The sequence below is a fragment of the Ptiloglossa arizonensis genome, chromosome 2 (genome assembly GCF_051014685.1).
Source record: "Ptiloglossa arizonensis isolate GNS036 chromosome 2, iyPtiAriz1_principal, whole genome shotgun sequence".
Classification (NCBI taxonomy): Eukaryota; Metazoa; Arthropoda; class Insecta; order Hymenoptera; family Colletidae; genus Ptiloglossa; species Ptiloglossa arizonensis.
In genome coordinates this window covers 5,710,395-5,737,442 of record NC_135049.1, presented here as the reverse complement: position 1 = coordinate 5,737,442, position 27,048 = coordinate 5,710,395, and the positions used below count along the sequence as shown (strand labels likewise).

The following is a 27,048-nucleotide window of genomic DNA, read 5'->3' as shown; positions in this document are numbered from 1 at the left end:
TGTATATACGCCTAGGTGTATCAATTTCACTGTTTCTTGATTAATTTTGTTGAATTCCCAATACCATCTAAAGGAGATACAATAAAAATCATCTCTAGTAGCTATATGCATGTGTATACATGAATGTATGTACGTGTATATGCACGTGTATATATAGAATATCTTTCTAGAATCTTCTAGAAGATTCTATTCTACGGATACTTGATGTTTATTAAACAAAATAAGAGTTTGTTTATTATCATGACGAATCTGAAAACCGGTCTCGTAAAGAACCCACACAAAATATATACCTTCCGGAATATTAAGAAAGTTTGTTTTATTGATAAAGTAGAAATAACGAACTATTATTTAATCGCACCCATAAGCCAAAATTCCAATAAATTTCTTCAAATATTTAAACGATTCGATATCCAAATCCCAACCCCTTCTCACAAAAGGGGACAAAAATATCGTGTAGGTCGTTTCGTATTGCACGTATCTGTTTATGGTGACAAATATTTATGTATCTCTGATGCGAGACTGCCTGTTGCTTCACAGACCTCGAACGTTAATTGCGTATCGATCGAGGCTAGTCTGCTAGATGTATTTTCTTCTTCGCGACAGGGTTTTTAATCTCTTCCTGTGCAAAAGCCTAACGACATGCACATTTCTCTGCATTTAATATTTATTCGCGTAATCGACAGGAAACGCAAACTTCCGAACCATGTAGCATGCTCCTGGTAAACTGGCAACCATCAGAAACAAAGGAAATGACTCTGAGTATTTGAAATCGTCGAACCTTGATTTACCATGTGACCAAATGACAAACTACTTTCGTCGTCTCCAGTTATTCACTATAGTCGTAACTCGTATGGTACATACTAATTGTAAGGTGAAGACTCAGAACGTGCTCCATGTGGCAATATACTCATATTTGTTGGACTTGAGAGTCCCAATCATCACCGATCGATTTGAATTTCGCGCTATTTTTAAAAGAACCTTATTCTATAAGTTTTATATCCATGTGTTTCGATTTTTCCAATCATGAAAAATGTATATCCATAAGGAGGGAGGTATTTCGTTGTTTCTGAATAAGTCCCTTTCAAACGAAGAGAACACTACATATCTTGGCTGAAAAAATTAAAAAGGAACTACGTTTCAGGCATATCTTATTCCAATTTAAGAATATTCTTCAATTTGAACCCTTGTTGATTACCACCTCATCAAGGCGTATCTTGGCTTACTAGGTGGAGATTAGACGTACAAGTTTAATCAGTTGAAAGAAACCCCTTGTCTTGTAAGTCAACGTGTCCCTGTAAGAACATCCAAGGGTACATAGCTAGGATGAGATTAACAAGGAGTGTAGAAGACCCCTCACGTTTTCGGATAATTTATTCTATGCTCAAGGCAGTTTGTCGGTGTTTGAATATCTTGGGGACGCGATTCAAGGGTGCATATATCGGTATCCAAGAGAAAAGAGAAGAAATGTCGAATTAGATTTCTAGAAAAGAACACTTTCGATATCGCATTACTTTTCGTAAGATACAAGGAGAATCATTCGACATTCATGAAATGGCCGAGTCTTCTAACGGTGGTGAGATTGTTGAAAATAACCATACGGTAGTTAAATATATATTAGTTCAAAACTGTATGCAGGATACTTCATTTTGCAATGAAATTGCGCCACTTGAATTTTATTGACACCGAGAAGGAAAACAATTCCATTTCTCGTTGATTCAGCGACGTAACGTGTAACAGATAACGTGTAATGTGTAACGTGTAACAGATAACGTGTAATGTGTAACGTGTAACAGATAACGTGTAATGTGTAACGTGTAACAGATAACGTGTAATGTGTAACGTGTAACAGATAACGTGTAATGTGTAACGTGTAACAGATAACGTGTAACAGATAACGTGTAATGTGTAACGTGTAACAGATAACGTGTAACAGATAACGTGTAATGTGTAACGTGTAACAGATAACGTGTAACAGATAACGTGTAATGTGTAACGTACAACGTGTAACGTATAACGTATAACATGTAACATATAACGAATAACGAATAACGAATAACGAATAACGAATAACGTATGACATAACTTTCCCTCAACAAGTTGACCCTGAGTTGACAAAGCCTAATGATAGTGTCATGGGGTACCTGAGTTTCACCGTGTAGTGCCAAAAGGCAGGACTGGAATTCTAATATCCGGCCAGGAACGAACATAGACGCGTCTCTAGCCTGTCGACGAAGACAAATCGAATCGTAAGCCTGACAGAATTCCGTATCAGCGACCCTAACATCGCTCGTGGCGATAGAAATAGACTTGATGTTCAGAAATCAAGGTACCGATAGAAACGAGTAATAAACACTGCATTTGAGAGCTTCGGTACATCGGACCATATGCTTCGTTAGTGAAAACTTTGTCGAGACATTCGTCAAATTTGAATATACAAAGATAAATTTAAAATAGAATAATATATAAGGTTGGAGTGAAAGTTTTTACGCGATATCAAATTTAATTTATTTTACTCGAATTAAAATTTACATAAAAATAAATAATTCATTTGTACTAAATATAAACAAATGTTATATAAAAATTACCTCGTATAAAGTATATTGATTCTTAGAAGGACCTTCTCTCCAATCTTTTTTTTAAACAAAATTGAAAGAAACGGAGCAAGTATACACGAACGAAGAAATAAAATAAAAATTGTTTTAAAATGTATTCATCTGAAAAAAACATTTCAAGTAAATAAGTTTTCCAAATCCTTGATTCAAACACTTTTAGTAAAAAAAAACATTCGGAAAAATTTTGTTATGATACTTTTTATTTGAAGTTCCCTGAAAAAATATTTCGAGCGGAAAGTGAAACTTTTTTTCTCGATTGACGTTCGTTTGAACTTTATTTTTTATGGATGATGGTAGTAAATAAATATACAGTAGGATCTCGATTATCCAGATTCTCGATTATCCACGACCTCGGTCTATCGGGGTCTCGATTAACCAGGGTCTCAATAAATACAAGACTGGCTATCTAAAAATAATACAAAGATCACCGAGGCAAATGCAATCGTTACTCAAAATGAATCCAAGAATGAGAATGAACAAATTACCCATAAAGAGAATGTTTCAATTTTGAACCAGACGATATGGTAAAAGAAAATAGATCAATGATGAGAAATTGGTGTAAAAACCCTTATAAGTGTAAAATTAACAAAATAAAATTTAAGCAGACATACATGCATTTGATTATAACTATATTATAAAAGTAAATACATCTTCTAAGAAAAGAGAGTTAATTTTATACGGAAAACACGCTCTCAATTATTTTCCTTCGAGCCTCGATTTATATAGTTTATCGAATAGATAGAAAATTTTAAGAATAGATAAGTAAAATATTGATATTAATTTTCCAGTACTTTCAGTTTTTAAAATAAGTAAAATATGGATATTAATATTTGAATAATTTTACTTCATAAAATGAATAAAATGCTAATATTACTATGTGAGTACTTTAACTTAATGTGTAAAATATTCGTAATGCTAGTCGGATACTTTTACATTCAACGACAAATAGATTATTGAAATTAATATTCAACCGTCTACATTTTCAGAAATAAATAAAATTAGCTGAATGAAAATTGTGCAAATTCAGCGTCACAGATTTAACATATACAAATTTCATGTCATATAGGAACAAGCGAGAGGTACTAAATACAATTACGAAATTCCCAAACCAGAGATATTTTATCCGGAATTTGATCCGAGATTGTTCACAATGATAAGCCACGTGTTTCATTAACAGTGACGCCTAATTAAATGTCTCCTCAACCGCTAATGAATTGCGATTAAAGCAACTGTATAATTTTGTATACCACGATACAAGGAACCATTGCGATGTACTCTACCATTGTGATTGGTTAATTAATTTTAATCGTTTCTAAAATACTATTCCCGATGAAAGACACAAGACTGCTTAAATATAAAGCAGTGCAACACCTGTGTCGGTTTTGTTAATCACTAGAAATGAAAAATTTATACATTTTGCATTAAAACTTAATTGAAATATTATCAATAAATTTGTATAATTTTTCCAATGAAAGTGAGTCCAAACACGACGTTGTTTCGATTTTTTGGAAAACTTTTATTTACAAATAATTACAAATTGTAATTATTAGTTATGTTTACACTTATTTTCGTCGCAAAGGACTCATTAATTCATTGATACTACTTTAATGAAGATAGAATGATAACTGTACAAATTTTAATTTTCATTAGTAGATAAAATTCGATCTCTTACAATCCTATTATAACAATTGATAATTATACGAAAGTTACTGTATTTGCTCAAAAGTGATTAAATTACACGTTTGTTTATTTCGTTTACAATATTATATTTTCGTACTAAGAGCGATTCAATGACGCGATTATTCGCCATACTAAATTTTCCAATGATAACCCTCCTCCCCTAAAAATTACTGACAACGAAAATAGAGAAAGATATCGTCGTTAACGATAAACATTTTATACAGAGTTTGATTCTGGTTTAATTCAATTAATAAAAATTACCATACGAATTCAATTCCTCGATTTGCAACAATTGTATTTTTCACATAGACTCTGCGCATCGTAGTTTGTTCTTGTTTTTAATCGCGCATGATTAACCATACTGACGAGCCTACCATATTGACGAGTTAACAAACATTACGTTGAAAAACTCTCTGCTCGCGTTGTGGAACTTTTTATCTCCGGATTTTCCAATCACTCGAAGGGTAATTTTTTTTAATCGTGTGTGTAGAAGGTCGGACGTTGACTAATCCCTCAACCTTCGTAACTTTCGTTCAAACAGGGACATTCTAATGGAAAAAATGGAAAACTAATCTCTCCGACGAGTATATTTAATATAGAAAAAGAAATGAAAAACAATACTTATTAAGAACATGTAGCTGGAGTTAGGTTGTGTCGATAAGAACTGTGTTATTGTTGAGACCATCGTTCTAGTATTCAGAATTTTTCTATACGTGTAAGAATTCTTTTCCAGAGAAAGTTAGTTGATATTTTTCAACTGTATCACTCCCGACGCCATTTGACGTGTCCTTAAATATTTTTAATAAAAAAATATACAAATGAAAAGAAATAGGATAAAATTTTCAAAAATTGAAGTATTATTAAACGTATTCATGTCCAGGAAAAATCTTCGACTAGTATTTCTATTATTAGAGTTCCGTAAAATATTGAGTTACAAACTTCCATCGATTGCAATAAGTTAATGTTGTTTGCATAAACCTCTGTTCTATAATTCTGAAAGAATGAAATAAAATAATAAATTAGAAGTAACTGTTTGCAGATACTTTTAAAGTAATTTTCCAGACTGTAAAGATTCTACTCAGGTAAGAACGTAAATAACTCACATTGTATCACATGTATCAATATTTAAAAATTATTGTTTAGTTACTTTTAATTCATGTATTTGTCAAGTTAGCAATTTGTAGTTAGATATATTCGATTTCTTTCTCAAGTTTCTTTCTCAAATTGCGACACAGTGTTTTTGACCGATACAAAAAGTTATACACAGATTAGAAATCTGAATTGTATTAGAATACAATGCCATACGTTCCATCTTGATCAAGTTAAAAACATACACTGCATTAAATAAAATTACTACACGTGTAGTATGTAGTAGACAGTTTTTCAATTAGACGATGCTTGCAAATCTGTTAAAGCTTTCCAGCAAAAGTTTGATAAAAAGCAGAGAGCAAATGCTTTGTCAAAGGTACCAGCAGTTTCATGGGAAATTATAACAAGCTCAAACTGGCATAACCCAGAGGGAATTTAGAGAGCACCTGGCTCAAATAAACGAAACTGGTGTCTGCAGAAAATGTAAATATGTGAATATAGTAAGTCAACATTGGTTCAGAAACGTGTGACAAAATAACGAACAACGTGAAATCTCTTCGCCTTAATTAGAACACATGTAAATAAACCGTCGAGAAAAAAATATTGTTCGCGTTTGTCGTTTTACAACCTTTATCCAGCATGTGTGAATACGTTTAACAGGATCGTGATCAAAGTAAATGCGTGAAGCGTTCAGAAACTCTTTAATCGAAATTCCACAGTGAGTTTATTGTGAACAAGCATCGATCTTGCGCGGATTAGGTTCGACAGGATGCTACCGGTTATTATTACACGGCTAGCCCTCCCAAGGGCCTTATTGTTTCATAGCTTTTGAACTCGAACATTCCTGTGAGAGAACTGTGGACGATTTTCGTCCACTTTTCGATTACTTTTTTAAGTTTACGATCTTAAAAATATAATTACTGCAAACTACTGCAAATTTCATCTTTTTTCATCGAGTCATCTCACAAATAATAGGAGTACTTTTTTCTTTTTGGAAAGGATGATATCGATATACATCTCTTATGCTCTTTGGGTGAAGATGAGTGGGGAGAGTGACAGACCAGGTAAATATTTTTCAATTTACATATATATTCACAAATTCAGAAAAAATAAATTCTAGTGATTTATCGCACCTGTGTCAAGGATTACATTTTATTGGGTTGTTCGGAGAGTCATTTCGTTTTCCAAAATGGAAAATGCATAATTTAATCAAATGTTTATACACTCTAAAAAAATTGTGTTTCATTTTCACCAAAAGAAACGAAATGACTTTCCAAACTCAATACTTTCATACTTTCATAATTATGTACTAAGATATTGGGTCATGATAATGGTAATTCGTAGAAAAGATAACTGCATAAACCTATCAGTTTACTATCTCTAGTATTTCTAAAATATTCAATTCTAGGCGTTTTTAAAAACGTGGTCCACTATAGTATTGCACGAAACCTAATCCTTTAACAAAATCTAACCCAGAGCTGACAAATTCTACCGGAAATCAAACCTCAAGTACTAAAATATCATTTTTGTAGCCAAAGTACCTACAGGCTGTCATTCTTGGAAATTACATTCATTATATTCCGAAGGACACTGGAGGAGATTTCTTTGAATCAAATGGATGTTTGATGAAGGTAAATTTTCCTGAATAAGTACCGTATTTGAGTGACACAAAGAATGTAGAAATCTGAATGTACAGAGGATGCAGGATTTCAATGCCCTTTATTTCTGGGTCATTAGACCTAATAGGGGTTAATTATCTCGCTGCTGTACACGATTCCAACCTTTAACTCTTTGTTTTTGCCTATCGACATCACATCGACGAATTCCAATAAGCATTCTTTGGCCATGCTGGCTGGATTCTAGCCAATTATAAAAATTTTTCGATCAAAAGTATGAAAAATTACAAAGAAAATATCCAAAGAGAAATATTCAGTAATGAACAATTGAATGTCTAGGAAAGTCAACGATGAGAAAATTTCGTTATTTTACAATTCTATTTTAGATAACAGTATTTTTGGGAGACACGACAACGAACAATATGAATTTGACTTAATCGACACTGAACGAAATATGTGTTCGTTGTGCAGTTTTGAAAATACGAAAAAATGTAAACGACAGACGTCACATTTAAAAGTAATTTACGTACAAAAGAATTTTTTTCTCAAGATTAATACTTCCGAAACATTGTAGATCGACTTGCTTTTTTTATTCGAAATAATATATTTTTATCCTTTTCGTTTTGTAGCGTATACTGAAACAAATTTAACGATGAGGTTAAACGTGGCCTTGGATATAAAAAAAATTATACGGAAACGTTTAAAACGATATGTGCAACGTAAGCTCTTTTCATTCGTTGTTCCGTGTTTGTCCAGAGTAGTAGATACGTTTTTAAATCCTTGTAAAGGATTGAAATTTTAACAACTAGACCGTTTACGCGTATTGCACACCATGAAGCTGTAAATTAACGGAATTCTAAACATCACGAGATTCGATAAGCACTAGTTTTCCACGATTGAAACACAAGAAGCGTGTAAACAGAGGACCAGAAACGATCTTTCGAAAAACAACAGCGGAAAATGAGATACCCTTCGAAAATAGTTCACGATGTCTCTGTATTTCCACTTTCGAATTTACGATTGATCGAACAAAGGTAACTTGTCCTACGTGTTTTATACATCGCAATATGTGCACAATACCTTACAGAGCAATCGATGAAATACAGCAGTAGAGAAATAAAAAATCTTCGTTTCCACTCTCCTCTCCATCGTTATTATTACGTTGTAAGTACATAGGAATGTGGAATTCCTTTTCACAAAATTCTTGACTTATTTAAAAATGAGGAACGACTACCATAATTGACCCAAACGCGAAGACTCTAAAAGGTGTTCTGTTTGTAAAAAGCCACTTTATACAGTACTAATTGTTTGCTAACCACTGTTTCCTTCCAAAAGTATTATTCCATCAAGAGAGAGCCGCTTAAATGAGAAAATGAGGATTAAAATTATGAACTAATTCTAAATATTAGAAATAAGTAACTACTGTGATTGACCCAAACACGAAGACTCTAAAAGGTGTTCTGTTTGTCAAAAGCCACCCTATACAGTACTAATTGTTTGCTAACCACTGTTTCCTTCCAAAAAAATTATTCCACCAAGAGAGAGCTGCTTAAATGAGAAAATGAGGATTAAAATTATGAGCTAATTCTAAATATTGGAAATAAGTAACTACTGTGATTGACCCAAACACGAAGACTCTAAAAGGTGTTCTGTTTGTGAAAAGCCACCCTATACAGTACTAATTGTTCGCCAACCACTGTTTCCTTCCAAAAAAATTATTCCACCAAGAGAGAGCTGCTTAAATGAGAAAATGAGGATTAAAATTATGAGCTAATTCTAAATATTGGAAATAAGTAACTACTGTGATTGACCCAAACACGAAGACTCTAAAAGGTGTTCTGTTTGTGAAAAGCCGCTCTATACAGTACTAATTGTTTGCCAACCACTGTTTCCTTCCAAAAAAATTATTCCATCAAGAGAGAGCTGCTTAAATGAGAAAATGAGGATTAAAATTATGAGCTAATTCTAAATATTAGAAATAAGTAACTACTGTGATTGACCCAAACACGAAGACTCTAAAAGGTGTTCTGTTTGTGAAAAGCCACCCTATACAGTACTAATTGTTTGCCAACCACTGTTTCCTTCCAAAAAAATTATTCCACCAAGAGAGAGCTGCTTAAATGAGAAAATGAGGATTAAAATTATGAGCTAATTCTAAATATTGGAAATAAGTAACTACTGTGATTGACCCAAACACGAAGACTCTAAAAGGTGTTCTGTTTGTGAAAAGCCACCCTATACAGTACTAATTGTTTGCCAACCACTGTTTCCTTCCAAAAAAATTATTCCACGAAGAGAGAGCTGCTTAAATAAGAAAATGAGGATTAAAATTATGAACTAATTCTAAATATTAGAAATAAGTAACTACTGTGATTGACCCAAACACGAAGACTCTAAAAGGTGTTCTGTTTGTGAAAAGCTACCCTATACAGTACTAATTGTTTGCCAACCACTGTTTTCCTTTCAAATATTATTCCACCAAGAGAGAACCGCTTAGAGACGGAAATGAGGATTAAAATTATGCGCGGTTACGGGATAAACAAATTTACTTGGCTGCCTTGTAGTCGATATACAAGCTTAACGTCACCGTTTCAGACAACTTCCGGCGGGAGTTTTGAAAAACACATAACGTCCTGCGTCCAATAAAGATGATGGTTTCAGTATGGTAAGCATATCGATGCCTCATTACGCGACTGCACTATAGTGCAATTATTTTCATCTAACGTTACCCATTAATTAGACAATCTAATTACACGGTCACGGTATCTCTCGCTCCCTTTTCCATAAACTTCACGGGACACGATGGCCTATCGATTCATTGCGGTCGCCATTTTGATCGCTGTTCAAGAAACGAAAGTGCTGCGTGGACTATCACAACATTACTCTAACGTGCGAATTTGTGGCAATTAGTTTCGTTTAAGGAGTGATCCATTGGTGGTTGATTCGAAGAACAATAATTAGGATTGTAGACCTAGATCACGGGTAATAGGAGGCAGTGGTATTACGAGTGCCCTGAACTAACCGCATGGATGTTTGTTTTAATCCTCCTGAGGTTGTAAAACAGAGAATTAACCTTCGTGTGCGTTTAGTCCAGATCTATCATCCGATGACTAATTCAATTCTAGTAATAGAATTGTGACCCGTGTCACAATTGTACATTGAAACGCGTCTCGAATTATTCGACGGTTGATGTATACTCGTGATTCTAATGCTTTTAACGGATAGATCTCTGTTCCTTGTGACAAAAGAGAGCTAATCCCAAGAACTGACAGCACCGTTGTCAATGATGACACGCCAGGATAGCATTTTACTAAGTATTGTGTCACGAGTCAAGAGGTACATCGAAAATACCACCATACACCATCGATTGAAACAATATAGAAGTTTTTCTTAGGACGAATGAGCTGGTCATTGAAGAACTGAAAGAGAAATGATTGTAAATTTACGCAATAAGCGTTTTATTAACAAATAATAACGTCAATATTTCTTCTGACTCTGTCATACGTAAAAATGAAAAATCCACGTTGTTGTAATGTCCTTCGAATAAAAATATCTTTGTTTCGATTACTTTTTCGAACGGTACTGTTTTTTCAATAAATACGAACCGATAGAAAAACACAAAAATAGGTGTATATGAAAAATTATTTGTGTATCTGTACGTAATACGATAAGAAAATGTATTATCTATATTAGATTTGATTAACGACGATAATAATTGTAATACATTTTTGCACCCTGTTACCGATAATGAAGTTCAATAAAATCGTTTCGAAGTTTAAAAATTTCGCAATAACTGGATAAATGTCATTGTTCGTATGATTATCATATATAAACTTGTAGGTTGCTTCGCGCGATGAAAATATATTTAATAAAAAAAGTTACATGATAACAGATGATGCATCGTTCGAAGTGCAACGGTGGTCATATAACATGCACGTATCGGCTGAAGTTATTTACACTTAAAATAAATCCATCCGACAGGGATGGGATTTCATTGTTTTTAAATAAGCTTTTTTTCTTTTTACTGGTTAATATTTTGTTTCTCCAGATTATACGACACCGAACGAATCTGAATATATTAAATTTACGTCACTAAAGAAGAAACGGGTCATCACTATTTTACATAATTTATATTACAACATTTGTAACGGGATATCATTATTTTACATAATTTATACAAATGTTGTCGATTTATCCGACATGAAAAAATTTACATTAATCGTTATGTAAAAGGATCGAATGTAACTAGGTATTTAGATACTAGTACTCTTACGAGTGTGCTCACTATAATAAACAGCCATTCGATTTGGCTTTTAACCGCTCAACTTGTTTATATACGTCGTTTAGTTTAAGCGCAGTTTGCAAAAATGGAGTAAACAACTACTTGTAGTATGATAAACATCCACTAAAGCAATTTAAAAATCTATCACCCAAAATTACATTTTCTCCATGTTTTTTTAATTCTATTTACCGTTTCGAGTAGAACTTCAAACGATTGAAAAATTTTGACTATTTTTCAAGCAGGTTTCTAATCAAAGAAAAACATGATTATTCATCGAATTTCATTTATACAAGTGTATAATAATTTATACAAGTGTACAGTAATTTACGTTAACTTTACATCCATGGCTGAAAATTTAAGCGGAAGAAACGCGTTTCTAATGCCATACCTCGATAAAATATGGTCTTTGAGCGCGAGTTATGTCATAGCAATGACGTCATTACTGTTCAACACCAAACCAAGCTGCGCCAGCAACGCTTGTTATCGCTTATACCACGTAAACGTTTAAACTGAATGTAACCCAGGTAAAAAGGGTTGCAACGTAAGGCGAGTTGAAGCTCGAAGACGAAGATTATTAAACACGTTGCGTCCTTTATTTAATTTTCTGTATATAATTAAAAATATGCCATGTGATACAATAGATTTGGTAAATTTGATAAATATCCCTTACAAACTGTTTCTATGTTACGAGAATTGAGCAACGAAATGAGTTACACTCAATTTTCTCTGAAATTTATTTCTAGGCATCTATTTATTACACTATACAGTTCTCCTATATAGTATGACTCGAATTTTTCCTAACAAACTGTGAACTTAATTTACAAGCAAAAGTAAGAAAAAAATGTTTTGTATTATATATCAACGTTTGGTATAAACGTTTCGTTACAGCGTTATAAACAAATATTTTAAATACGAAATACTTGGATTATTATTTATGGGGAACTACGAAATAACAGTTTTATTGTTCAAAAGTGATTCCCGGTGAAGAATTGAAAACGCAAAAAATTATAACATAATTACTGAAATTCGATAAAATTTTCAGGAATTTCGTAGAACGATAAATACGATTGTTTATCGATTTTACCTGAGCCCAAGAGCAATATTTGAAAATGAGAAAATAAAAATACAAAGTAACCATTTTTTATCACAATATCTACTAACGAGACGAAATTATTAGCAGATGATAATTGACATGTGGACATGAAATTGTTCGTCCCCATTTCCGTTGTATTTGTTGTAAGTTCAAATTAATAATACTCCGGAGCACCGAGGAATGGCAAAAGCTAAGAAATTGCACGATTTGGGTGTAAATAATGAGTCTCTTAACCAAGATTTAATTTTGTTTTCCATCATAAACCATGATGAAGAAGTTGTAACTCCCCTCGTAGTATTCACTATACACCATGCATAATTTTGTTTCTGTTTTCTCTTGAAACAATCGATTACAAAATGCACATGAAATTTGAAACGTTTCCACAATATCCAGTTGTGATTATTGACCTCTTTCTATTTTCAAAAAATTCCTTTTTTCTAACGCAATCAGGTAAGAGTAATATTTTTCACCATATTATTCAATTATTTTAAAAATATTTTTCGAATTTATTTAATTTTTGTACGAAAAAAGTAGCCAATAACAGTATTATTAATTGCAACGAACACTTTGGACACGCCTAATGAACTTGAAAATTGTAAGCATATTAACATTTAATTAAGCGTCGAAATTCAACTTTCGCATTTCGATATAACGAAAGTTTAAGCGGACAAACCACGTGTCAAATAATTTTAAGAACTTTTAATAATGCGAAGCTCGTCGCAGGCTGAATCGTACTCTTCGTTAAATTTTAAAGTTTTTATTACGTAATCTCGTTTGATGAATTTTTGCTTAAAAAAAGAAATACATGGGCATTTTTAAATTATGCTAACGTAATTCTTATTTAAAAAAAAAGAAAAACAGATTAACCCCAAAACTTGCTACTTTCGTTTATCGATAATAAAAATATCCAAAAAACGCTTGAAAAATATTTTCGAAACTGTTTCTAAAATAATGAAGAAATACGTTAAAAAGAATATTTTTCCTGAATGCGATAGAATGTATTTGAAAATAAAAAGAGGTCAATATAAGGAACATAATACTATGAGAACGTCTCGTAAATTTCATTCGAATCCTTTAATCCATTTTTTCGGAAGAAAAACAAAATTATGCGAGGCGTTTCATGAATACTAGTTTTAGAAGGGGAGACATTTTACAGCTCCTTCTTCATCGCAGCCTAAAGAGGGAAACAGAATGAAATCTTGATTAAGGAACTCATTATTTACGTACAAAACGCGCACTTTACTTGCTTTTGCCATTTCTCAGAGCCCTAGGGGATTATTAAATGAACTCACAGACAAAGTGTGGAGTAAGATGAAGGTTTAACGTCTCGAACCAAATACATAAACGTGTGAAGAATATTTTCTCATTTTATTTCATCACAAGACTACTTCCATATAGGCTAGAACATTGTCTCGTTGAGGCATTCAATGTTGTTCAAATATTTTAATCACAGCTGAACATCTTGACAAAATACAAACCCATTTCAATTGTCAATTGTTGCATTCGTCAAGTTTTCATAAAATTTATGACACGAAACAGAACATTCTAGTGTTTTTCATGAAACTTTATATCCCCTATTCTTGTTCACTCGAAACAGTAGAATATGGTTGTCTGATCAGAAGTATGAAACCATTGAATTACACTAAACAGAATAGCACACGTACGTTTACAAAATCGGAGATTCACGTGGAAACTAATATTTCATATAGTTATTTTTGAAAAGTAGTGCTTGAGAACCAGTATTAGATATTAACGAAAAGAAATAGAACATGGTAAGTATATGATCAACGAACTGCTGAAGATCGCTTCTCCTACTGCAAGAACATTCACGATCCATTTTTTTTGTTACCAAATGGTGTAGTGGGGTCCATCAGTGACCTTAAACCTTAAGATCGATTTTATTTCGACTGAAGGAAGTGATAAACTGGAAATCAGCGAAAACAAATAAGCTTTGAAAGTGATACAAAGGGAATTGCACTAGTAAAGTAGGGAGCAACTTTATTGACATTTACAGAACCAATACTTCCTTTCTCCTTGCTATCACACAAGGGTATGAAACCAACGTGAGTAACAGAGATCGTCACCACGTGAGAGCATTTTTCAACCTGTGTTTGTAGAGTCTGTTTAATTCTCAGCCCTCGAAATTAAACGATCTCTACAATTTTTTAGAGTAATTAAATACATGTACTGAGATAAATCTCAAATTTTATGTCACATAAAATCGTAAGAATTTTTACGAATCATACGAATTTTTTCATCCACAAACGATTAACTTTGTAAGAGTTACGTGCAGGATGGAAAAGTAAATTTATCTTCACGATTGAAATAATAATTCTCGTTCTGACTGTCAGAAATAGAAGATTCAATGAAATTCTGAATCTGAATTATCGTAACGAAATAATGAAAAATGTTCAAAAATTCCAAATATTGCACGATCCTGAAAGAATCGATTTATTATGAAACTGACTGTTATCAGCAATAGGAACAAAATCCTCGCAGTTATCGAGTAGAATTTACTACGAGCTATAGAAGGGCATTTACCTTATACGTGACTAAAATTTGAAACTACTCCATCCATTTATTTCGAGCAAAACAGCTTTCAAGTTGACGTACATTGATAAATTATATAAAGGGTTGAGGGTCTTATAACTTTTTCAATTTTTTCAATTTCATTACAGTCTGCCACAATTATATGTTAAGGACTTCAAAGTTTAAGAGAATGCAAGAACAAGATGTTTTTGTTTATTTTAGAACTAGACAATTTCAAAGATGACCGAATAGCAATAAACTGAATAGATTTAATCGTACGATGTTACGTTGTAAACATTTACAGAAATTATTTGCAAACACTCCAACAACAAATTATCTTAAACATTTTATTTCAGAAGATGTTAATCACACGATAAATTCCGTTTACAAATTATGACGTAAACTTTGCACATTACACGTGTTAAGTGGTGGTTTAAGTATCAGTGTACAGGCAACTAATGTGAAATAAAATCTTTTATACTATTTATTGTATCACTACGAGGGCACTGCCTACCGATTGGTGAAATTTTCTCGATGAAAATGGGTCCAAACATGACCATATTCGAAGATGTATTTGCAAAATACAAAATAATTCGTTTCGGGTAAAATTAAAAATAATAATAAAATCAAAAAAGTTATTTTCATCGGTAAAATCTCATCAATCGATTGGTAAGACTAATACGAATATGCATTGAAACATATAATTGTAACTGAAAATATAAATATCGTTATTAAAATAATGATAAACGGGAAGTACTGTATTAAAAACCACTTTTTCTTTTTAACGAAAACATTGGTTGTGATGGATTACATGACTGTATTTTCTCATAACGTAATTTTCATACTTTTGTGTCTAAATTGTATTCATAAACTGTGGAAAGAAGACGAAACAAACGACCAGCCCGACATATTTCACGAAGGGATAATTATATCGCGAGAATGGCTACGAACTTTCAAAGGAAACCAGAGAAGGTAGATGGTAGCCATTTGAATAGGAACTGCAGACCCTCGTAGTATAATTTGTAATATGTTTCAAACATATTCTATAATTGTATAAAGTGGTTCATCAGCAACATAGCATCAAACTATTTTCTTTATCATTAAGCATACGTACAGATGGCTGAGATAAATTTCGTATGGTGAGAATGGAGCGGAGAAGTAATTATTCTTAAAAGATACCCTATCTTTCATAATTAATGTTGATGATATTTTTTCAGAGCGAACCGTATGTCTTTTCCTAAAAAGAGAACATGGCGAACTTTCAGACATCGATTTTTGAAAAGATGCCCTATCTTTCATAATTAATGTTGATGATATTTTTTCAGAGCGAACCGTATGTCTTTTCCTAAAAAGAGAACATGGCGAACTTTCAGACACCGATTTTTAAGAAACTGCATAAATGTTTATCGATCCAACCCAAGTATTGTGCCATATTTTATTACTATTCTGTTTTTACTTTAAAGGAGAAACCACCTCTCTCAGTATCTACTACCCATTCTATTCGTGTTTATGCAACTCTTGGATAATAAAATATACTGAAAAATGTTTCAAGTAAAAGATACATTGCTTCTGCAAGCTTGTAAATTAGTAGGAAAAATGTTCGAAAGGAATGTTTTCTGAAACTAAAAAAGTTATCATGCTTTTAACATTTTTCCCTACCAATTTTCAGACCTGAAACAATACAACTCTTATTTGAAAGTGTTTTCAGTATTTTTTATCAAATCTAAAATATATAGGTACAACTAGAATGGATAGTTCATCCCTTAATGTTGAAAAGTAGCAGCAACGAAATTTAGCATTATTTTTAGGCTGAATGTTAGGAAAATTGTACATTCGTGCAAAGTTTCGTAAAAATCGATGTCTAACACATCAAGATGTCCCCTTACAGTTGTAAGTAGAATTATAATTGTTTTCAAACAAATTGAACAAGATACGATATGTAAGATTTTATTCTTAAATTACGTTCTACAACAACGGTGCATCATGTATAATATAGACAAAAGCAATATGGGTCAATACCGAAAGCCGTTAGTAATTCTTCGATACAATGCTATACCATAACTCACGATAATAATTCTTCAGGGATAAGACCTGTTCGAAGCGAAACAAATACATATTAAATTGATACTCAAGATGATCAATTTCTACCTTTACTTTCAAATATAGATACAAGATTGCAATCCAATGAAATAGATTCTATATTATGCATATAGAATAACGCGAAAAGTATCATTATTTTTCACAATTATTTAAAATTTTCCCCAACATGCCTTCTTGTTGACGATTCGAAACAACATCCGGTGATTCAATACCAAAATTTGTTCTCGAATAAAAATTTCAAATGACAAACTAAAAATGAATAACTATCGATACCTTATTTGTTTAATACAAATTACGATCCAAATTACACGATAAATTTACCGTATACCTCACGAAGAACGGACTTATGTTCTTGTGAACTTTTATTTTCCGAATAATCGTTCAAATTGAATAAACGTTCCGAATAAATCGCTACATATAGAGTTTTTATTAAGAAACTTTTATTAAGAGCCTTTAAGAAACTTAGGTAGAGAAAAAATCTTCGAAAGTTTCCCAACAATCGTGAGCAAAACACGGCCGTTGGCGTTTGCAAAATTACGATTTGTTCAAACAGAACAAATCTGACTAACTTCGATGCAACTTTCGTTGTTGCAATGGCGCGAGCAACAGATTGTTCCGAATTGATCCATACTTTCAGTGAAGGAAAAAAGCTTAAAAGAAATGATACGAGCACCAAATACATAAACGAACAGGCCAATCGACTTACGTCCAATAAGAGAAACCGAGAGGTCGATCGATTATGTGGCTAATTTGCAAGGTTCTTGATAAAAATTCACGTGAATTTTCTCTCTAGTTTCTTATTTAAATCGAAATTTTCGATCAAATGTAATTTTTCGTTATTTAGTAGATAAAATTGATGGTAAAGCTGTTAATTAATATGATAGATTTTCAAAACCGTCAACGGTTTTTTTAATACCTCGTTTGCTTTTAAACGTGCAATTACTTTCATGAAAATGTTTTCATGTATCTCTTGCATGGTAAAATTGTCAATATTAAAATATTATGGTCCATCGAGTATTTTCGATATAATCTCGTTCGCAGTGGAAACGATGATATATATATATATATATATATATATATATATATATACATTTTTTTTACGCATATATATATATGTGTGTACAAAAATGAAAGAAATCTATGAAAATATTTGCTTTAATTTCTCGCAAGTTCTAGTTTATCCTCTTTTTACACTTAAAATTTGGCTCGTTTTTTTTCAATTAAATATTCAAAGTTAATGCGCAAAAAAAACATTTGCACTAGGAAAATTCGAAAATGTGTATACTAAAATTGAATCCCTATAAGGTTGTAGTAACTTAAAATCAAGTATATCACTGTTAGTATATTCATGAAGTATATTCGAATATCTTCCCCTAATACATTTGTATGCAAAATGTTGAGGCGTCCCATTTATTACGACGACAAGTAAAAATATTCTACTTTTGATGATATAAAAAGCATCTCAGGGAAATATTGTTGGTTACGAAAGGAAAAATATTGCAAAGAGCAACATATTTTCTCTGAGGTCACTTTTTTCAAAACTTCAACGTTAGTGGATTTTTTTCTTTTGCAATGAAACGGTATATTTTGTCTACCACAGTATAATAATTAACAAAGAAACAAACTCGATCGACACAAAGCGTATTGTTCGAACAAATTCCAACATAATTTCGCAATTAAATACAAAACGTTACCTTAAACTGAATAGTGAGAAAATACAATCGATAATCTTTTAGAAAACTACGGTTCAATGAATTCATGTTGTTTTCACTCCACACGAGTCAATGAAACATTAACAATTCACGAACATAAAACATCGAAGAGTTGATTGTATTATTGTATTAAAAGTGAACAATTTCCCATAAAAGTAGGAGACGTTCGATCACATCTCATACTAAAAATCTATACCTTTTCCAGTTTCTTCGAATTAAAACAATAGCGAACTTTCTCGAGTCGATTTGTCATATTTTTTACTAATATCTTTATAAAAGTATTACTATTGCCTTGACGAAGTTTCCCTGATGAAAATGAGCCTAAACACGACTATATTTGAAGGTACTTGCAAAATTAAAAAATTTTTCATTTTACACATAATTAAAACTAGTCCGAATGAAATCGTATTTGGATTAGCTTCCATTAGAAGAACCTCGGAAATTCATCGGTAACACTGACACGAAAGTGAAATAAAAAATATACAATCTATACGTTTCATTAGGGAAATTAGTATGAAACGCAACAAAGAGCGTTGTCAGTGTTCAAGTAGCAAATATGGGCATCATTTTATTGGTGCGTGACAAATAAAACGAATAGATAGCGATTCATTCACGATGTTTATTCGATGAGACAGTTAAAAATTGTATTGCACGCTACAGTATATTTCAATATATACTTCAAATTCTAATGTTCGTTCACCGAGTAACGGATAAACTGTTCATCTTTTTTATTCGTTATTCGAAACGTTTAACCAAACGAAACTCCGTCGGTTGACATTTGTTGTCACAACTGCTCGAGTCGATGTGTCTCTCGCGGTAGTGAAACGTAAACAATAGTGGGGGTAACTTCGCGCCTTTAATCCGAGGAAAAATATAGACTTGAAAGCGGGTATCGCTCAATCAGTCGATCGAAGCACAATTGCATCGATTAAAGTGAGTTTTCATCCAAATGCGAGTACTCACATGATGCATCGAGTACGCGGCCCTACCGACGAAGAAGTCCCATGCCCGAGCAAAAATTCGTGCACAGATGTGCATCGACGTCAGTGGCAGAGTGCAGATCTTGACTCTCGTTAGTGTCCACTGCACCAGGATCCTCTCGTCACGTAGCTACGATGTCGAGCTTGTCGCGATTCTCCCGCCTGAATTTCGATTACATTTCATCCGCTCGTGTTTTCTCATCATTGACGTTCTACATTCTCCCGAAGCACTTCCAATTTTCTTTCTTCCTGCACTGCAGATTTTCCAGACCACTCCAAGTTCACTAATAGGATTTTCTGGAAGAATTGCTCGACAGAGAAAGCAGTGCTAACTTTGATATACCTCTGCAAATAGTTCAATCATCATTGCAGATTGATCATTTAAACTCTCCCTCAGCTTGAGAAGTCTCGATGCTGGATTCACCAGATTCGAAGCTTTTTTAGGTGATTCTTAACTTGTCAACAAGAGACATTCAACTAGATTCTTCTGTTCGATTTTCATTACAGATTGTTCAGTTTCAAACTTTACGTTATCGTCATCTCTCGACTATTATTCGATCATCTTTGAAACCTGCTCGTTATAATCGTTCAGTTCAGGAACACGGATTAATGCTTCTTCTGAAGATTGTCGTCGAAGCGATCAATTACAGTCCCAATCGGTTTCAAAACTATCGATGATCTCGACGTTTGATTACTAGACCTGAAACTTCCAAAACCATGAAATCGATGCAATAGATTGCCACGTTCCATCCTCAGGCCTGTAGAGTTGCGTCAAGTTTCGATTTCGATTACACAACTAGAAGAACCTTCGATTATAGACATTGTCGCGATTGTCAGTCGCAGTTATTGGCCCGTGATCCTGTCCGGATGTCACTCATGCACTTGGAAAAAGGCAATCAAGCGTTTCTCTAACAGTAATTACATTTCCGTCACTGTGCACCACATGAAAAACAATTGCCAGTCCTAGCGTTGCTTCACAATACTAAAGGTTGTTAAACAACACACTATTTGGGATGCTGAGAGCAATGCTACTGTCTATAAGCACAACAAGCTACTTGTTGATCAACACTGATCTACGAACACCACACGAGCACTTGCCCAAAGAATTGAACAACTATGTGACTGTTCCTATCGATCAGCACACGATCTTCTGTGAACTATGCAATGATAAGGAAACGTTAATATCGACGTGTATTGATGAAAAATGTTAATATTGTTAAGATCTCCTCGAAATAAGTACGATTGTTTTCTCGTGTAATAATTATCTGATCGAGGCACTGCTTACGGGGCAAGAATTAATACGTCGTATGAGAATACAATTACAAATAGATATTTAAAGGAAATCTCTTGATCGAGGAAATTTTTGATCGCACACCTTCACGGAGAACACTCTCGTCTGAGAGACTGAGCGACACTGACGGAAGAAACGCGCGCGTGCCGCTTGGAAACGCATAGGGGACGCGGAACGCATGTCAAAATGAATATCTACGGGGAACGGTACACAATATTTTTCAAATAGACCCATTTGGCAGATTGATGAATTTAAAAAATATTATTGGAACGCAATGGACGAAGCCTAGGGTTCTGGAACGATTCGAGGCATAACAATGAAACGGTATAGATTTGAAAAATTGAAACCAATAATGAACAGTTTGCAACTTTTCACGGGTATATATCGTTCAATGAGATACATATTAAGAATCCAAAGCAAAAAGCCTGGTATACAATACGAAAGCGTGACAATATCTTTAACAATGCGTTCGAATTATTAAAATGCGACAAGATCAATTTTAAAAAACCTTGGTACGTGATTTTAAGATTTAGATAATTTTCTATTTGAAAATTTCTCATGATAAACGACAAATCTTAATTAATGATCAAATAAATTCCGAATTAAAATACGTGACAGTATAAATGTATCTAGAATTTTATTTAAAGAAAAAGTATTTGAATATACAGTTTAAAATTTTTAGCGCTACATCTTCGCCTAGCTAGTGTCGCCACGGTCGGTTAAAATGAGAAGTAAAAAGTATCTAGATTCGTTATATTTTGCAACGTACACGATCGAAAATCTATTTCAAATACTACTATTGCTTTAACAATGTTCGATATTTTGCAGAAAGTACTGCATGATTTCTATAAAATTTCAATTTTGCAACAAAAATTTGACACGCGACGTAAAAAAAATTTAGTTTTACTCTTAAAAGCGTTCAAAAATATTATCTTACACAATTATAAAGACACTTAATGCTCGTAGTATTTAAAAATATAAATCCTAAATTTCATTTTATAAACTGTATTTTCAAACCATTAACAGTTATGGAGGCGGCGCCACATTGACCTTCTAAGAAAGTATCGTTTTTATAACCGACTAATGGTATATTTTCTTCTGATATATGATCATTAAACATTCCCGTTTATGTTACATATATTTTATCAGAAAGTTACAGTTGAATTTACAAAACATTACTTTATTTGAAAAGTATAGAAAAATAAAAGTAAATTTTTCAATAAATGAATGCACATTCTATTTCTTTTCAAAAATTAATATGTATGAAGTTCTTAAATTGTGAAAAAGTAAAATACTTAAACGAACATTAAACAAATATAAGTACTAAGTAAAATCTTAATATAATTTAAATATTTTTTAGGTACATTTAAATGTATTTAAATAATATCGATAAACGATTAAATGAGAATTTAAAACATTCGATTGAACTTTCTAGAAATCAGCTGTTATTGGGCAAACTCTTGTTTCTCTTTCCAACCTCCGTACTCAACAAAGCACACAGCCCTGTCGATACCAAACAGCTGATTATTGAATCGGAATCATGTAAAAAAACACAAAGTACAGTTATCTCGGATTCATAAGTGTAACTACAATTTGTTCGTTTTTACAAGTGATTGTAATAAGAATTAAAATAACTTGTTTCATTCATACTGACAAAATGTTACGTTTTCATAAGTTCTTTCAGAAAGGAAAGTGTTCTGTAATTGGAATGGTACATGTCGGTGGATTACCCGGTATAGAATTTTTATAAATTTTTACATATCTCGAAGAAAATTACGTATTCAACAAAATTGAATGAGATCTTTCTGTACTTTACATATAACAAACGTAAACTATTTTATTATTTTATGCCAACTGATCATTCTAAAAGTCTGCTCTGAATAAAATTTATTCGATACTAATTTTATCACTGTTTGTTTCAGTGTGCCAATATAGTGATTTATCTTTCCTTTTAATACAAAAAAAAATATCCGTTGCAAATAATATGCATTGGAAACAACATACTTTGTATATTATTACTCGATAAACTAACATTATCTATAAGAAGTAGGTTGTTTATCAAACAAATTATTATTTGTATGGTTTAGACATTCAATTTTCTTGAATTTGGATTATTTTGTAATTTATTAAGTGGATAATTTCAATCGATAACTTTCAGGAACACCTTTATATAGTGGCAATACAACAAAAATTATAAATGATGCAGTCAACGATGCTATAATTTATAGAGACTGCAATATTGTAAGTTTAATTTGTAAACTAGCCAAAACATTAATTCTGCAATAGTTAAGCTTATGTTTTACTATAAGGATGGTATCTTAGTGGAAAATATGCATGATATTCCATATGTACGGTCAAGAGACTTATTTCCGGAAACTATATCAATGATGACCAGAGTTTGCATAGAAATTAAAAGAATATTACCTGAAAATATACCATGTGGTATACAGGTATAAGTTAAAACATTAAATTTAATATAAACTTATATAAGCATTATATACTTTTCATTTAAAAAAGTTAAAATAGATTTTAGCTGGATGTAATAAGGAAGCAATAGCTGTAGCAAAAGCTACTAATTTTCAATTTATTAGGGCAGAAGGATTTGTCTTCTCTCACATAGCAGACGAGGGCTTTATAGATGCATGTGCTGGTTCTCTTTTGCGATATAGAAAACAGATTGATGCCAATGATGTTCTTATTTTTGCTGATATTAAAAAAAAGCATAGGTAATTTACTATATTTTTATAAGTAAAAAACTCATGTCATATTCAATTTCTTATTCATTAAAGAATTGTGATATTTTATTCTTAAATAGTTCACATGCTGTCACTTCTGATGTAAGTTTATCAGAAACAGTAAAAGCAGCAGAATTTTTCTTAGCCGATGGAATAATATTAACAGGGACTGCCACAGGTGATCCAGTTAAAACAACAGAGTTGACAGGTATTTTGTTCATGTTAATAAATAATATTTTAAATTATAAGAGGTAAAGATTTCAATTTTGTTGAATATGTTAAATTTGTAATATATGGTTTGTTTATCAAAATTATACAGAGGTTAAAGAAGTTGCTAAAGGTCCGGTCTTTGTTGGTTCTGGTGTTACAATAGAAAACATGGAAAATTACATACACTCTGATGGAATGATTATAGGTTCATATTTTAAGGTCAATGGAGTTTGGAAAAATGCAATTGATAAAAATAAAGTTAACAATTTTATGACTAAATTAAGAAAACTAGAAAACATTGGAAGATAATACTTTTTGTACATTCATTTTTACATTGTTTTATAATATTGTTCATTATTGATATATTTTTAATACATGTTTATAAACATACATTATACCGATAAACAATTAACTTTTTACCCCCTTCTCTTAATCGAGCGTTTTTATCGTTATAATAATCGGCGATAATCGGAAATACGTATGTAGTGACAAAAAAATTTAATTATATACTGAAGCGGAAGCACACGTAACCGGTTCCATAGAACCTGTCCCACACAGTGTATGAATAGATTCTTAATGGTGGGGTGCAAACCCAGGCTTCCAAACCAAATTTATTACAATAAAATCATAAACTATAAACTTTAAACTTTGTGTATAGAGGTTATTAAATAGTATCAAGCGCAATTACGATTTTTTAACATTATCGTTTATTTTTTTTAAATCCATTTTTGAAAAGTCAAATTTCCTATCTTGTATGTGTAATTTTGTTTACGTTTTCATTTGTATTCAACGATTGAATTATTTGAATACTGCTTCTATACATGACAAATATTGAGATATAATTAATGCATGTAGAAATTTCAACTTGGCAGAACGATTTCGTGATTTTAGTAGTATATGCCAAATCTAGACGCGGTACTCGTGATATCAAGAACATGCCAAAAGAAAATTCAGTTTGTGACCTCGTGTTTATTGTTAACAAATATATACGTAGTACTTCCGTGATGATTATACATAAATAATGCATACAATATACATATACATAAATAAACGATCTACTTGAAAGAAAAAACATAAGTTTGAGATTATTTAAGAAATATATAAATGACAGAAAATAATAAGTTAACTACGATTTACACATAACCTGTGCATGATACATTTTCTATGCGTTATAATATATAATTAGTATATTTATTAGTGAATATGAAACAAATCGCTGTTTTCATCTTATTTTATGCCATTTTATTATATTCCCGTTGCTTAAAAACTTTCGACATATGTGAAATAATAATAATAGCAAAATCGTTGACAACAATGAACCGTATAAATTCGAATTCATAATAATGAAGTTTACCTTCATGTTTCCATGTAGATAATTTTATAAACGAATTAATATAGACGTTTTTATCACAACTTTGTTTTCGTGTTTTCTTACCAGTACAGACAATTATCTCTGTTCATATGTATTGTCATACCAAATTATAGAATATCCATTTTTTCACATTTCTAACGTGTTATAATTTTAACAGATTAAGATTTAAAATTTTATTTGATAAAGAATAATATTTTTTGTTTGAAATAAAATTATTATTGAATATTTGTAGTGAAATGCGTAAAGGTCGTATTTTTCAATCGTATGAGAGTATTGGTAAATAAATTTAAAAATTGGAATGTGAGATACTGGATCGTAGGAAACAAATAGTCTTTTGCGTATATATGTTTAGTTCAACGAAGAAATAGAAGAATTCCTCGAACAGTATTAACAGGGCTGAATCGCGGAAGCATCTTACTGAACTACCACTATGCCACTGTTGAACAGTGGTATTCCAATCTTGTTTCATTGACTGTAAAATCCACTTCCGCTTTCGAATGACACCCCAATTTCTAGTCTATCCCGTTTTATACAGTTTATATTTTACAACTTAAACCTTATCTATACTGGCCACAACGTTTCGAATTTTATTCACAAACGATAAGGTTACGCAAAAGTCAATAATATTTCTAGGATAAATAATTATCTTTCAGTGTATCTGTATTTACGGGCTACAAATATTGTATTCCTATGATTGCTATGCCAATTGAAATAACTATCTTAAATTAATACAAGAGTTTTTAAAAAATTGATCTTTTGCATTGGGTTCAGTGACTCTGTCTGTAGTGTGCGCGTCTTATTATGAGAAGCACTGCTATATATGATGCCATCTTGCCACTATGGGCAACGATGTCGATGCGAGCTAAACGAAACTATTTTATACCGAGAGAACGTAATAGCGAGCGATAATTAGAGAATCGATTATGAGTAATTGAAGCTTTGTTTTGTACGCCGGTGATTTTCGATCCCGAGAAACGGTACAGGTTTTCGCGAAGTAACGGAAATTTACAGGCACTGGTAAAAAGGAAGTTTTCCAAGTGTCCCAGCATTAACAGCGACCAGCAGCTGTTCGCCCAACTGAACGTTCCCCCACCCATGATTACTGCTCACTACCGAATCAATGAATTCTCGGATCCCCTGACACGTTCTTGGTTGATGATCGTTACACCAATCAGCATTATGTACGTGTCCATAAAAATAAGAGCGCTTTGTTAAATTGTGAAACGTTCGAGTTACGTGAGGTGACGTTAATAGAACTATTCCATTACGTTCGGATGCGAACTCTAACCAAGCTGAAGGACGAAGTAAAAATAAAAATCACCTGAAATGTGTCCGCTATGTTCTCATTTTCTAGCAATTCGTGAAAATATTATTTCGCCAACGCAAACACGACGATTTTGCGACTTAATGCGGCCGCGGATTTCTTTCGATAATATTTATTATTGTAGTAACCCCTGGTCTTTAGGGGTGCAATGATATCTATATCGCGCGTAATATAAATAAAAGCAGTTAAGTGTTACATTATCACTGCGCTACATATTTCATACGAGAGCCTTGTACCGCCAGCTTCGAGACAGCGAGACCCGCATCGATTTTCTGCTTCCTGTATTTGGTACGATTTCGTGGTTTTTATTCTCGAAATCCTCGTATGATTTACTATTTTCTCGACTTCGTATTGCATTATCTTCGTGTTCCTGAGAGGAATACTTTTCTTCGATAATCTAATAGATCGTTTTGTACGAAAAAA

General features: G+C 32.4%; 2 protein-coding genes across 7 annotated transcripts in view; one reads left to right on the top strand and one right to left on the bottom strand.

Moving 5' to 3' along the window:
- Positions 1–19,700, bottom strand: part of Dnc (phosphodiesterase dunce) — a 621,682-nt gene extending 601,982 nt beyond the window's left edge. The window contains exon 1 of the mRNA XM_076327449.1: positions 19,677–19,700. Coding sequence (XP_076183564.1) covers positions 19,677–19,685 — 9 coding nt within the window. The 5' untranslated portion in view covers positions 19,686–19,700. The remainder of the gene's footprint in view (positions 1–19,676) is intronic.
- A 2,165-nt stretch (positions 19,701–21,865) lies between these two features.
- On the top strand, positions 21,866–24,959 carry LOC143155366 (uncharacterized protein F13E9.13, mitochondrial). Of its 6 annotated transcripts, none has more exons than XM_076328010.1 (8): positions 22,204–22,344; positions 22,420–22,541; positions 22,660–22,717; positions 23,143–23,225; positions 23,294–23,434; positions 23,511–23,710; positions 23,800–23,927; positions 24,039–24,959. In XM_076328010.1, the coding sequence occupies exons 3-8, from the start codon at positions 22,693–22,695 to the stop codon at positions 24,236–24,238; spliced, it is 777 nt and encodes a 258-aa protein (XP_076184125.1). In that variant the 5' UTR covers positions 22,204–22,344; positions 22,420–22,541; positions 22,660–22,692; the 3' UTR covers positions 24,239–24,959. The 6 variants fall into 6 exon arrangements, with proteins under 6 accessions (XP_076184122.1, XP_076184123.1, XP_076184125.1 ...); XM_076328009.1 differs by having other exon boundaries at positions 22,420–22,566; XM_076328007.1 differs by lacking the exon at positions 22,204–22,344 and adding an exon at positions 21,866–22,070 and having other exon boundaries at positions 22,420–22,717.
- Positions 24,960–27,048: the final 2,089 nt, after the last annotated feature.